The 14,942-nt window shown below is 39.7% G+C and overlaps 3 protein-coding genes across 3 annotated transcripts in view; 2 read left to right on the forward strand and 1 right to left on the reverse strand.

Moving 5' to 3' along the window:
• Positions 1–47: 47 nt before the first annotated feature.
• Positions 48–1,914, forward strand: LOC138964436 (chromosome transmission fidelity protein 8 homolog). Its single transcript, XM_070336392.1, has 3 exons — positions 48–167; positions 743–863; positions 1,443–1,914. Exons 1-3 carry the CDS (start codon positions 145–147, stop codon positions 1,677–1,679), a joined length of 381 nt encoding a protein of 126 aa, XP_070192493.1. The 5' UTR covers positions 48–144; the 3' UTR covers positions 1,680–1,914.
• Positions 1,915–2,067: 153 nt separating this feature from the next.
• LOC138964423 (cytochrome b-245 light chain-like) lies at positions 2,068–9,806 on the reverse strand. Its single transcript, XM_070336383.1, has 6 exons — positions 9,448–9,806; positions 6,961–7,030; positions 5,741–5,815; positions 5,319–5,402; positions 4,836–4,917; positions 2,068–3,587 (listed from the first exon to the last, which is right to left on the reverse strand). Exons 1-6 carry the CDS (start codon positions 9,503–9,505, stop codon positions 3,459–3,461), a joined length of 498 nt encoding a protein of 165 aa, XP_070192484.1. The 5' UTR covers positions 9,506–9,806; the 3' UTR covers positions 2,068–3,458.
• A 752-nt stretch (positions 9,807–10,558) lies between these two features.
• LOC138964445 (GPI ethanolamine phosphate transferase 1-like) overlaps positions 10,559–14,942 on the forward strand; it is a 29,071-nt gene continuing 24,687 nt past the window's right edge. Inside the window, exons 1-3 of the mRNA XM_070336402.1 lie at positions 10,559–11,223; positions 13,607–13,714; positions 14,249–14,370. Of these exons, the coding sequence (XP_070192503.1) occupies positions 11,105–11,223; positions 13,607–13,714; positions 14,249–14,370 (349 nt within the window). The 5' untranslated portion in view covers positions 10,559–11,104. The remainder of the gene's footprint in view (positions 11,224–13,606; positions 13,715–14,248; positions 14,371–14,942) is intronic.

The raw sequence follows: 14,942 nt of genomic DNA on the forward strand, positions 1-14,942 counted from the left end.
CAACATCTTGTCTTTTTACCACGAATCCCAAATGTTTGTGAATAACAGGGGACATCACTCACGCCAAGGTTTCCTGTGTGTAGACGAACACCTGGAAACAGATAGAAAGGCGGGAAGTGCGCGTATTTGGAGTTGCTGGGAAACATGGTGCAGATCGCAGTAAAAATGTACGTTTGAAACAGGTACAGTAGCTGGGAACTGCTGAGCCTGGCCCAAAGACCTATTGTCAGAATAAAATGATACAATGTGTGGTCATTGATCAAAGAACTTGGGATTCAGTGAGAGATCATCTCTGTGTATACTATACTATTAGCGTATTATTACATGTACTAACTAGACTACTCTACAAGTACTACGAGTATAGTAGTAGTACTCTAGTACGAGTGTATGCCTAAAAAGTACTTATTCTTTTGAGCATTTTCTGATCATTTCCCTCATAACCGAAAGAAGCTTAGAGTCAGTCAAGAAAATAGGTTGGCCCAACAAATGCAGAACAGAATGCTTAAAGTTAAACTGTTCATGTTTTTTTTTAAATACCTATATTTTTTATACCTCATTACCTGTATGTAAAGCACAGAAGAAGAATGTCTTGCCATGGGATTTGAGAGCTATACCGGGTCAGTACCTATAGCTTCACGACATGTTGATCAGTGTACAGTTACTGTAGTAGCACTGATAATCCACACCTGCCTAATTATTATATTGTTAATGTTACAATTATGTGTAAAACTGTCATGTGCAGCCCAAATGCAGAAGGGACGTGTAAGGAATGGGCCATGATAGAGCTGCAGGGAGAGTTGGAGACCAGACACCCTGTGCCACTCAGTGGCAAACTCATCGGTGACCTGCACTTCACGCACAGCGTAAGTTTTGCAATCTAAAGGTTGTAGCTTTTGTACAGATTTATTTTTAGTGTATGATAACTCCCGCATCGGACCTGAGTTCTTAGCTTACAGAATACATGTTACACAGCAGAAGACAAATGGTAGCATAACATTTTATAGATCTTGCTGCAAGTGGGGGTGGCCAAGTTGTAAAAGAATTGTTTTTCTGTGCCCATTCCCATGAATTGTATGTGTGCCTGTGCATACTGCTCTGTGTTAGATCATACAATATAATTATGACTTGAGTTATTTGGATGGGAGTGGGGTGTCTGTAAATTGTTATTTCTTTTATACTGGGGACACAAAGCTGAACTTCAGTTCATAATTCGATGTGTGTGTGTAAGTATGCAAGTGTCAAAATACTCGGATTGAATAATCTTGTGAGAAATTTGTGCATGTAGTTGTGTGTTTGTGTGAAAATTAAATAGAGTTCCTTGTCCCCAATTATTCTGGCAGGAAAGAAGAGATTGTTCTAGTTACGATTAAGGTACTGTTTTGAAAATGAAATAATCTTTACTTGTACTTGTAATTTATCTTTCCTCACTTTTTCTCCACCAGGATGTCCCTGTGTTGATCATCGGTCATCACATCCTGTATGGAAAAGTTTTACAGCTGGAAAAGCCCTTTGCTGTTTTGACTAAAGACTTCAAGCACGACGAACCAATGGAACAGGACCACCAGCAGAATGCTACGCACAGGCAGACAGAGTATCATGTTAATGCCATCATCAAAAAGAAAATTTTGTTCAAAACTAGGCCGAAACCTATTATTGCTAATGTACCGAAGAAGTTGTAGCTTTCATTAATTTTTTCCAATAGAATCTGTTTGAAAGCGTTGTTTGAAAGCGGAGTATGTTTGTATGAAAGCTGGCAGGACTGGTTTGTGGTGGGCTTCTTTTTTTAATGAGTCAAAAGAAACATAATACGATGGTATGTGACTGTGAGTGTATTTTGTGAGCATGCTGATCTTGAAAGAGTGAAAACATTTCTTGTTAAAAGTAGAACTGTAAATAAAAACTTCAGAAATGTCAGTCTCTTTCTGTTCTTTTAAGTTTGTTTTCATTTAAGTGCGGATATTAACAGCAAAATGCACACACACACACAACAGAGGAAGAAATTTCACGTATTTAACAATAAAGTACCTTTCACACATTGTCCAGCATAATAAACAAGGACAAAAGCTAGTATTGTAAATGTTTTTATTATATTTTTGTCGTTGCTATGAAAAAGCAACCAGCCAACATTGTTCAGCAGTGAATAATCATTCACATCATGCTGATAAAAAAACTAATTTTGTTGGGAAGTGGGCTCAGCTTCCATTGTGAAAGCAATCCCACAGAGCATACACAGCAAAGAAAACTTTGTCCTAATGCGGTCTCAAAGAACAATGGCCGTCTCGATCTGTGTTAAATGACACATTTTGGTCAAAAGTACAAATAATTACTGTCTCGAGTTCATTTAATAATTCTTTTAATAACTGGGACTGGGTGGCCGAGTGGTAGTGCACTTGCGAGAGGTTGCGAGTTCGACCCTGGGTCAGGGCGTTAGCAATTTTCTCCACCCTTTCCTAACCTTGGTGGTGGGTTCAAGTGCTTGTCTTTCGGATAAGACGAAAAATCGAGGTCCCTTCGTGTACACTACATTGGGGATTTTGATCATAATTTTTATATTTTTAATTTTCAGAGCTTGTTTTTAATCAAAATATAACATATTTATATGTTTTTGGAATTAGGAAATGATGTAGAATAAGATGAACGTAAATTTGGATCGTTTTATATAAAAACATTTTTTATTACAATTTTCAGATTTTTAATGACCAAAGTCATTAAATAATTTTTAAGCCACCAAGCTGAAATGCAATACCGAAGTCCGGCCTTCGTCGAAGATTGCTTTACAAAAGTTTCAATCAATTTGATTGAAAAATGAGGGTGTGACAGTGCCGCCTCAACTTTTACAAAAAGCCGGATATGACGTCATCAAAGACATTTATGAAAAAAACGTCTAGGGATATCATACCCAGGAACTCTCATGTTAAATTTCATAAAGATCGGTCCAGTAGTTTACTCTGAATCGCTCTACACACACACACACACACCCACAAACACATACACCACGACCCTCGTCTCGATTTTCCCTCTATGTTAAAACATTTTAATCAAAACTTGACTAAATGTAAAAAGAGTGTTTAATTTATTATGCATTTATGATGTAGGGTGGTTACCTTTCTGTTTAGTGTTTAATATTCACTTAAAATCCATGATAATAGTATGATTGTACTAATGCATACATTTACAAATACAAATCTAAATAATTCTTATAACAGGCATAAATAAATGAATGCATTATGCAAATATTTACAAAGCATTGTGCTTGTACATTTATCATCACACACAAATTGCACGCATTTGTGTTTTCAAGTTCAAGAGCCTGCAGGTTGAAGCTTTGCCGTCCTTTTGTGAAAATAAACCTACATGTACTTGTAATACAGGCACAAAACATTATTTTTGGAACAGCACCATATCACAGTCTATGCTTGCTGCCAATTCGTCTAAGTGTAAGAAACTCCATGAACACATCAGAGCTGGTTGCTGGGCGATGGAGGTGGTTTCCGTGGTGGTGGTTTTCTAGGTTCTGGGATAACTGCGGGTCCACTAGAATCTTCTACCGGCTCCACTGGTATCCACTCTTCCCCTTTGATAGCAGCCTGGAACACATTATGTTATTTTAACATGGCATGTACCTCTAACTTAAAGAACACACACTTGCTTGCACTCATACAAGCACAAATGTGTGTACTTCAAGTGCTGACCTTCCTAATACTCCTTATGTTGGCTTGAAGGTGTGTTTATGGAAGTTGTATTCACTAAGAATCAAGGTTGTGATGTGACATCAGCAGGCTCACTGAGTTGTTGCTGTGTGTGTGTGTGTATTTCAGTTTGTTTTCAATACAGTGGTACCTGCGATGTGTGGACCCTCCAATGAGAGGACTCCTCCCTTAAAAGGACACCTTCTCTTGTCCCTTTTTGGCTCACGTAAGTGTAGCCTATGCGATGCTAACTTTTGTCTGTCTGTGTGTGCGTGCGTGTGTGATAGAATCTTTAACATTTGACTGAACACCGAAATACTAATTTTACCGGGTTATTATCCAAGCAACAGCTTCAAAGTATTGAAGCAATGATCAACATTTCGTCGGCACGTATGTAGATAAAGTGTGTATCCAAAGAAAACGGGTGGTGGTGGGGTTTTTTTTTTGGGGGGGGGGGGGGGGGGGGGTAAAAACAGGTGACTGGTTTGTGTTGTGTGTGGTATGTAGACCAGGTCAGGGGTCAAGGTTAGGTCAGATCGCGTGAAGGATTGTGGTATAGATTCACTTCTCAGTTCTAACCGAGCTGCATTCGCCGATTCGGGGAAGACGATTTCACATTGTTCGGTTTCGTAGCGGCTCCAGAAAAAATAGATAAAGAAGATACCAAAGGAGATTTCCTACAGGTTGATCTGCACAGAGTGTTTTCAGTGTCTGCGCGAGGAAGCGCTGTCGAAAGGGCAGTGTCGATCTCAGTGGCAGTCGTGTCCCCGTAAGTAGGCTACAGACAGACAGATCTAGATCTAGCGTCTCCCACTCTTGCACCGTGTCTATGCTTACTGTGTGTGTGTATGTGTGACGGAGTGATTGAGTTTGTGTTACTGTTTGTCGATTTCTTACGGGAGCCTTGAAGGCTTCGCCTCTTTTTATATTAGCTCTAACCAAAGTATACCTGTCATGAAAGGCCACCTGTAATGTAGAGACACTTGGCTGGTCCCAAGGGTGTCCACTGTACTTTTTTTTAAATGCTAACTTTTTCTGTCACTAACTTTATTATTACAGTGTTTATAAAATCCCAATGCAAAAACAGCATTATATGTGCTCATACATACATAAACGCAAACAGATGGGAAAAAAACCACCACTTACCACCATGTAAATGACGCTTGTGATCATGAAACACAAACCACCTAATAGAGTTGACAGATGGAAGCAGCATGCGACGCTGATCCTGAAAAAGGATAATGTAGTTCGATTAACATACTTTCCTACACAAAAACTACAACACAAATGCTCCTCATAACGAGTAATGGTCATGAATCACTTAATTGTATCATGCAACTCATCCTTAACCCAAAGTATCTTTACAAAAGCTATAGACATGTTAACGTCATCCTGTCGGGGTAGGGTATGTGTGGCTGTGCCCGAAAATGGAATTTCCGCAATTTAGTAAGTGTTCGTGCAGGTGGTTGCTAGAAGAACATAAAGATCTGAATTAAAATTTAAAGAAAAGTATCCACAAAGACCACAGTTTTATGGCTCAAAATTATAAAACAAATGTTATAAAATGTGGTTGTTAATGTAAATATAAAAAGTTAATCAAAAATAAAACAATTGATAAAGAAATCTTACACGAGATAGAAGACAAATCTAACAAAGTAGTTTCTTGTCAGAAGTCGGCCTTGTCGCACCACTGCAGTGAAACAGAACTGAAACCTGCAAAATAATAAAGTCTTATGATTGGCAAGGAGTTACAATTGTACTTTTATATAGTTGGCCTTCAACTTATTTAAAAATGTACAGAGGCACACGTGCAAACAGAGAGACAAGAGAGCATTTAAAAAACTGTTGAATAATTAGAAAACAAAGCTGCTATAGGATTACATTTACAGCTTTAAAATTTTGAAACAAATTAGTTGTCTCTTAAATGTTAAGTGTTGCTTGTGCTACATACATGTACAACAGAGGATAACAGTGTGGTACGCCAATCTTTCTTAAATCTACTGGAGATACAAAAAACACACATTCTTTACGTTTATGTATAAATGACTTACTTTCTCTCCACCGTATGTCCTTTTTGTCGCTTTCCCCTTGGGTACTCGAGGATGGCCACCAGCAGTGATACAGCTCTGTGAGATGCTAAGGCTTTGTCTGGATTACAATATGTGCATGCATACCACAAAGTTCAACTTCAGCAGAATACATAAAAGTGATCATGCATTCAGAAATGAAGAACACAGACTATATTCATTCAATGTTTACTGTGTAAAACATCACTAATTGCACAAGTCTTCATCTATTTTATACCAGGACAATAGTTTGAGCTTCTCTCTCTCCCTGTTAAGTAAAGACCTTGTTTTCTCAGATTTTCTTTACATCAAACTACAGTAAAATTTACCCCAATTTTCAGATGAGCCCTCAAATTTTAAGGCCTGATTTTGTCAGCTTGTGGGCAGTCTCAGAAGGCATGTTTCACTGTACTTGTTCATAGCTTTTACATGGGCAACCACTCAAAATACAGTGATGTGATACAACCTGTCGCAATGGTTCATGAGCAAAGCATAACTTGACGAAGTTGCCTACGCGAAGTATACTTCCCGAAGCTAGCAGCACGGAGCTTTAGTACTGAGTTTTCAGTAAAACGACTTTGCAAAGTTGACTTCAGCCTCAATTAACAACCGCATTTAAGCTTTTGGTTGTTGGGGAGCAAGATCTCAACTTCTCTAGAGGCCAGATTTATGAGGGCAGCTAGCAGAGTAGTCCAGGACTGGAAAAGCCTACCGGACGATGTGGTCTTGGCTGATACTGTCCAGTGCTTCAATTCCAGATTGGATTCATACTGTAAGGGGACTGAAAAGATATATATAACCCAAACTGCCTCTGCTAAGCCAACGCACAGCAGCTTTTAAAAAAAATTGTTTATCAAGACTGGCGAACAGTTTAAAAAAACAAAAACTCTAGCATCGCAGAAGTACAAGTAAGTATGTATTTGTGCAGATCTGCCCTGTATACAGGGATTAAACCTGTCTGCCATGTCAGATTAAGGCCAATGGGTGCTCTAAGCACTACACACACAAACACTTTATAAGACCCCCAATGTCAGGCTTCTCCCCTTTTTTTTAAGACCTTGCATTTTTTAGATCCTCTGTTCATATTCATAAAGTCTGTAAATTTACCTCATTTTAAGGCCTAACTTTCTCAGATTTGTTTGTCTTAAATAAAGGTTCCACTGCACACGGCTCCAGCAGGTACTGAAGGTTGAGCAAAAGGATACATGGCATATGCTCCCAACTGCCAGTACTTGAACTGCCCAGCTACCGCCAGAATTCCTCCCAACAATGCCACTGAAAGTGAAACAATCTCATTGATAATGATAAGTGATCAAGCGACATATTTGTCCAAGCCTTGATCTATACCTTCATTGGGAATTCTTACTCTATTAAATTTAAAACATTTTTTTAAAGGATCAACGTACTTGCTTATAAAGAAACATATTGGTCTGGTGTTAGCAAGCTTAGATTACATGTACTACTATAAATTTGAACATGGCCAATATAGCAGCCACCCTCTCTCTATCCGTCACCCGCTCACTGTCTTGAAGTCACATGTATAAGTCTCTTAATTTAAATAGGTAAAGTTTTCATGTGCCACAGCTCAGTATGATTAGCTGTCTTGCTGCTGTGCCTCTGTCACAAAAATGTTACAAATGATGGAGGTAACGTGTACTGTAAATTTATATAATTGCGACTTATTTTTCCTAACTAAATCCGACCAATTTACCCAAACACATCCATTACGAGATTCTCTCGTCACAACAGCCAAAAGTATGCCATTCATACACATGCCATTTTGGCATTTATTAGCCGATTGATGATGCTATTTTATGGACTTATCGATCCTTTCATCACAGCACATGTTTGTACGTCACGTACGTGGCTCGAAAATTGGCCTGGTGTCTGTTTCTCTTTCTCATGGCTCTCAGAAAGAGACATTTGTGTCATCTGTGCTCAACTTTTCGATTTAGAGCCCAGAGAATGAAGCAACTCAACTGGTCAACATTTTTCTTCCTGACCTTACAACATAGGGATGCAAATGTGACACCGCTGTTTAAGAAGGGTGACAAGTCCAAGCCTGGAAATTACAGACCAGTATCTCTGACAAGTATAACATGCAAGACAATGGAAAAAGTTGTAAATTAAAGAGACTCACTGTTTGAGCATATGGAGAGTAATGGTCTGTTAACGGAGTGTCAGCATGGATTTGTGTCAAAAAGATCATGTGTAACAAATCTGCTCGGAGTCCTTGATGATTGGACAAATAGCCTAGACAACGGAAAGCCGGTGGATGCGATATACCTGGATTTTTCTAAGGCATTTGATACGGTGTGTCACGAACGCCTCCTCGCAAAGCTCAAATCGTATGGTGTCACTGATGAGGTCAATGATTGGATCGGCGGCTTTTTAAAAGACCGTCGCCAAAGAGTAAAAGTAAACGGTACCCTATCCGACTGGGTGGAAGTGACAAGCGGAGTGCCTCAGGGCAGTGTTTTGGGTCCAGTTTTGTTCGTTGTGTTCATAAACGACCTCCCAGAAGTAGTGGAGAGCCTATGTAGCATGTACGCCGATGATGCGAAAATTTACCGTTCAGTGGACACTGTCGATGACTTCGCGAAGTTGCAAAGTGACCTGGATAACCTCACAGCATGGGCTGATAAATGGCAAATGAAATTTAATGCGGATAAATGTCAGGTGCTACAGTTGGGACAGAAAAACGTAAAACATGTGTATAGTATGAAAACGGCTGGGGGTGATGGGAGAGTGGATCTGGGTAGTTCAAGGGTGGAAAGAGATCTAGGTGTGCATATAGATAATGAACTCAAATTCTCCAAGCATGTAGAAACCCAAGCAAATAAAGCAAATAAGATTCTTCTTCTTCTTCGTCGTTCGCTCAGACAGCAACTCCGGAGGCCCTGATGAAGGCTGCTGTACGCCGGAGGCTAAATAAGATTCTAGGACTTGTGAGAAGGTCGTACGAGTACCTTGACCAAGAATCAATGAGAATGTTGTTCATAGCTCTGGTGAGGCCTCATTTGGAATTCGCAAACTGTGCCTGGAGTCCACGCTTGGAAAAGGACAAAAAGCTTATTGAGGGTGTGCTACGTAGAGCAACAAAGTGTGTACCGGGTTTGAAGGACCTAGAGTATGAGGAGCGTCTAAAAATCATGAAGATACCTAGTATGTGTTACAGAAGAGTAAGAGGTGATATGATAGAAGTGTATAAGTTCATGCACGGTGTGTATAACTGCAAGAATCCTCTCGAACTTAATCAGCAATCCGGTACTAGAGGACACTGCTACAAATTAAAGAAAAACGCATGTAAAACAAGCTTGAGACAGCACTTCTTCACAAACAGAGTTGTAGACACTTGGAATGCCCTGGACAAGTCAACAGTGGAGGCGCCGTCATTAAACAGTTTCAAAAACAGAATTGACAATGTGTTCAAGGACTACATGTATTGTGCAAAAGTTAGCCACCCAGTGTTTGCCACGAAAGCCACGCAAGCCACTCTCAGCCAAATATATACGACACCGGAAGAAAGTTTAGACAATAAGGCACGATCAAAAGATCGTTACACTAGGCCATCTCAAAGTTAGGAAAATTAACAGTACTGATCAAAAGATCAGATATAGGCCTCGCGGCCTTAGACATCTGCAATTTATCTTTATCTTCTTTATCTTCTTTATCTCACTGACTTTTCTTACCTGCACTGCTCACAAGAGCTTGCTCGTTTGCCCACATCGACCACTCAATTTTCCCCATCTCAAAATAACCAACAGTGGTTCTTAAGGAACCAATATAATTGACTGTACACTCCTAAAAATGATTCGACCGTACAAATTTGGCAGAAAGCAAAAGGAGGAACAACTTGAACTCAAGACCAGTAACTGGCACCGACATTGACAAAAGGGACGTAACCAAATGTCCAAGTTACCCATAGAAGAAATTTTGAAGCGCGCACATGTTGGCTCAATTTAAAGGACTCAGAGGCTTGAAACATGATTAGAAGAAAAAACAACTCAATCCTAACTGATCGCAATAACGCGGATATATTTGATTTGATTTTAGCATTTTCTGACCGGAAGTTGATCAGTGTGCAGACGACAGTTTTGTTACAGTCTTAAAAGTAGAAAACAAATTGTCTAAATACCATAGACAACCTTAAAATAAGCTTTTGTGAAGTCGCGGAAAGTGGTGTTTTTACTTTTTTTAGTAACTTGCATTGTCTTTTTTATGAATGTTTCCGTCCTCTTTCTGTATTATTTAATTGTTTTCATGTTTGTATGCGGTAAAATAATGTATTTGTATAGATTAGTAGAAATTTCATCTGTGCACGTCGAGTGCTTTCTTCTCCAAAGAGTTCCTGCTCTGTGGGTACTTGGTAATCTATTTGAGGGATTTCACTGCTTTATCTAGTATTATTAATGAACGATGGGTAACTAAATCGTGTTTTTCCGTAAAAGACTTCTAAATACTAAACTGTTGTGGTGTTATTAAATACACTTTCATTCAATCAAGACAGGGCATGACGTATGGCTAGACACCGCGGCGACAGTCAAGTCGCGAAGGGACAGGGAAGAAGAGTTGGAAAACCAAAAGTGGTGTCCAGACGTTTTCCACTGTAACTCCCCGCCACAGGATATTTATGTGGCAATGTTCAATCTGTCATAAGACACACCAGTGAATGTTTTGTGGTATTTTGTGAAGCCTAACATGTTGAAATGAAAAATGCATGCCTTTGCAGTTTGCTAAGGGAAATCAGGAAATCCCAAATATGGTCTGTATCTGTCTGTGCCAATACGTTGAAAAGCCACTTCTGGCATTTGATCAACAGAAGGGTGGAGCGCATGTAATTAAGTCCTAGACTGGGTGGAGATGAGAGTTAAAGATCTCCACAGATCCTGCCAGAACTTGATCGTCCTGTAGATGGTTCCAGTCTACGATCCTCCTGGGAAAATAAGAGTTCCTGTGAATGAGACAGTTGGTCCATGATCAACACCAAACCCTTTTATGTTGCATAACTGTTCCGTTGTCTAAGCTCACTAAAACAAGAAGTGATTGATTGATTCTTTTGATTTCAGATAAACTGCAGAGCAAGGCCGGGGGAGAACATATGAAACAACAAATTTGGAGCGCAAGCTTGCTACAAGTGAAACTACAAAAGAAAAGCATCTGCTTCAGTATATTATCCTCCACTAGGTAAGACAGTTACTGCACAATGCGGTTGTAAAGATGAGCGCATAAGCATGTCTCTTTACTTACAACAGATTGAGACTATTAGATGACTGTCACCTTAAAGTTACTGTGTGGTGATATCTGTGAAAAGAATTCAGGTGTGGCAGGAGAAGACAGGCAAGCAGGATGAAAGTGTGGCAGGTGATAGTGGCAGGGGTGGTGGTTCACCTCATCCTCTTCTACTCCATCTTTGACATATACTTCACCTCACCGCTTGTCCATGGCATGACCCCGTACACTTCAAGGTTAGTTTGGACAATCAATTCATTGAGCTTTCTCATCAGTAATTGTAGATTTTGGAAGCTTAAGATTTGAGTGGTAATACTGTTAGCAGGCATGGGAATTGTCCGCCGAAAGGCAAATTTCCGCCGAATTTTTTTTGTTCCGCCGAAAAAGCAAAAGTATCAGCTGAAAAAATAAGTGAGGGAGGCAAAAATGGTTCTAAAAACTGAATTTAAAGGCACAGTAAGCCTCCCGTAAACCATCACAGAGCTCCCCGAGCGTCTAAATACAGTACAAGCATACTTCCATTTGAACGCTCACCGAACGGGAACATCCTGGCTGCTTTCTGTCGAGCGTGAGACATTTTCCAAGAATTTATTTTCGTAGACTTGTTCCGTTAACAACAACGGCGCCTCGTTTTTGCGCTAGACCTAACTTTTAAAATCTAAATAATAAATTGACAGCTTGTTACACAAACATTCTTTAATCATAAAAGAATTCGTTTTTCATCAAGACAAGATCAGAACAATTCGAAGTTGTGAAAGTTTAAAAAAAGAAAAGCCCGGAAGCAGGGTCACGCAAGGGTCGTAGCAGACGACGGCCGGTTTATCAGTGCAAATCGCCGTTCCTCTCAACAGTCAAAAGCCATCGCTAGAGTTCTTGTGAACCACAGCCGTTGTTTCGTGCATAAAAAAACGTGCTATTGTAGATAAGCTCACGTCGAGTCGCATTCAAATGACTAACTATGACGACTGCATTGTGAAAAGGGAAAACTGGATCACACGGGTTCACGATGGCTCAGGGGTAAGATAAACCACGCAAAAATAAATTCTTTGAAAATTGTTCGCTCTTTACGGAGGGCACCTAGGATGTTCTCAATTGGTGAGTGTTTAAATGAAAGGGTGTTTGTACTGTGTGTAAAAGCCTGACCGTATCTGTGATGGTTTACGGGAGGCTTACTCTGCCTTTAATGGCAAACTTGGAGCTCAGATGACACCAAATTGCACCATTTGGGTTCTTTGGAGAGAAACAATTCTGGGCGGGCATGCCCTCGGACCCCCCTTGTAAGGCTAGGTGCTTCGCGCCGTCGACTTTGCTATTAGTAGTATTACTGAAATATTTTCAGCCGTTTTGATTTTTTTCAATTTCCATGCCTGTGTTAGTGCTGTGAACTTGAGCTTAATGGTAACATGAGCTGTATTGGTTTATTTAAAGCCAATAACACTTGTGAGAATTTGAAGCACAATTAAACTCAGCTATAGACATAGCAATCATTAGCACACTTAACTTCACTTTACAATCACAGTTTAGATCAATAGAATGATGGTGTTCAAACTTCGATGTTACATACACTTTTACAGTGAAAGCTGTTATCTGTTGCAACCGATGTACATGCATTCACAGGGATGTCGTTAGGCGTCGGACATTGGACATAGACCAATTAAAAGGCTCAAATGTCCGATTCACATAGCCGCATTGCGGTCAGATGTCCTATCGTTTTCAACTGAGCACGGTCATTGTCCGATAAGCACTCCATTCCTTCGGACAGCGCGTCATTTCATAATTTTCCTTTCATGATAGAAATCTTCAAAAAGCGACCAAGTGCTCTCGCGTACAGGTGCACTGAAGTTGTGCAGTGCAGATCTTGCGTTTTCCGAACCGTTGCCACCGAAAAAAACTAAAGCCTGCCGAAGAACAGCAATAGCTGAACACGTTTGGCGTTTCAATGGCATCGTGTTCTATATTAGGGCCAAGAACATGGGAAAGCACGGCTAGCAAAATGACAGTGCCAATGACAGTGTCGCCGCTGAAACCTCCACAATCACGGAAAGTTAGGTTTCGTCACTTGTAGATGGTGTCGGCCACTGCAGGAAATTCACACGAACGTTCTTTTATTAATGTTAACTTAAAACTATTCATGGCTGACCCTGTTTAGTACTAGTTGGTTAGAATTTGACAGCAAAGAGACCATCTATATAGGCAAACTGTTTTGTCAAATCTGTCAAGAAAAAGCTCTGTCAGGAAATCATGCAGTTTGTGTGCCAATCAATATAAGAGTGCTGATGTTTTTGGTTGCTTTTTAGTTTGTTTCTTTTGTGTGTGTCCTGTTTGAAACAAACGTAATAAAACAATATACGCACACAATGTTGGTGTATAGACTGATATGTGTGTGTGCACATGATTTTGTGTTTTGCACAAAATTATTATGTCCTATTAAAATGTCTGAAAGCAGTCAAATGTCCTATCGATGCCGAAGAGCTTAGGACATTTTGTCCTATAGGTATGAATTTGTGGCAACATCCCTGCATTCATCAGTAACTGAGTAAGTACCATCGCAAAACCATTGACATATATATTACAAATGTTTTAGTTGTTCTTAAGTCATACATTGAAGATATTTTTCAGGAGTGTGCCACCTGCCAAGCGCTTGGTGCTGTTTGTTGCTGACGGCCTTCGAGCAGACAAGTTCTTTGAGTTGGATGAGGGGGGCAGACCCAGGGCTCCTTACTTGCGGTTTGTGTTCAGATCCATAATATTTGGGTACAGTGGAACCTCCATTTTAAGACCTTCAAAAATCTGAGAAATATCAGGTCTTAAAAAGGTGGGGGTCTTAAAATGGGGGTAAATTTACAGAGGTTACGAACAGAAAATCTTTAAAAAAAAGTAAGGTCTTAAAAGGGAGGAAGTCTTTAAATTGGGGGGGGTCTTAAAAGGGGGGTTCCACTGTAACAAAAAACAATGTTCATATGTGACAAATCGAGATAGTGAATGGGTTTAACTTTAAGTTTGTTCAGGTGAAACGTGGATTGTCAAAGTAAAAGCATATAAGGCTGTTTATTTTATATGTAGAACCATAGCTGCTTTGGATTGTAAACATTCACTCTCAAAGACCTAATGTTGACAATGTACATGTACTTTCTTTTAAGTATTCAGCAACAACAAATTTATAAAGCACTGATACTTCTGGACAGCAAAGCAAGATGTTGTTGTTGTTGACAACATTGTTATTTGTATGTTGATGCTGACTGGCAGCACTGACTGTTTCAGGAAAGTGATAGAGGAGCAGGGAGCGTGGGGGGTGTCCCACACCAGGGTACCGACAGAGTCACGGCCAGGCCACGTTGCACTGATAGCAGGCTTTTATGAAGACGTCAGTGCTGTGGCCAAAGGTGAGAGAGCATAGAAATCCAAAAACAAGTAGACTGCCAACGTATAATATGTAATAAAATAACAAATGAAAGAAAGAATAGTTGGTTGGTTTTTACATTTAGTCAAGTTTTGACTAAATGTTTTAACATAGAGGGGGAATCGAGACGAGAGTCGTGGTGTATGTGTGTGTGTGTGCGTGTGTGTGTGTAGAGCGATTCAGACTAAACTACTGGACCGATCTTTATGAAATTTGACATGAGAGTTCCTGGGAATGATATCCCCGGACGTTTTTTTCATTTTTTCGATAAATACCTTTGATGACGTCATATCCGGCTTTTTGTAAAAGTTGAGGCGGCACTGTCGCACCTTTTTTTTTCAATCAAATTGATTGAAATTTTGGCAAAGCAATCTTCGACGAAGGCCGGACTTTGGTATTGCATTTCAGCTTGGTGGCTAAAAAAACTAATGAATGAGTTTGGTCATTAAAAATCGGAAACTTGTAATTAAAATTATTTTTTTATTAAACGATCCAAAAACAATTTCATCTTATTCTTCGTCATTTTCTGATTCCACAAACATATACATATGTTAT

The sequence above is a fragment of the Littorina saxatilis genome, linkage group LG1, assembly GCF_037325665.1.
Source record: "Littorina saxatilis isolate snail1 linkage group LG1, US_GU_Lsax_2.0, whole genome shotgun sequence".
Classification (NCBI taxonomy): domain Eukaryota; kingdom Metazoa; phylum Mollusca; class Gastropoda; order Littorinimorpha; family Littorinidae; genus Littorina; species Littorina saxatilis.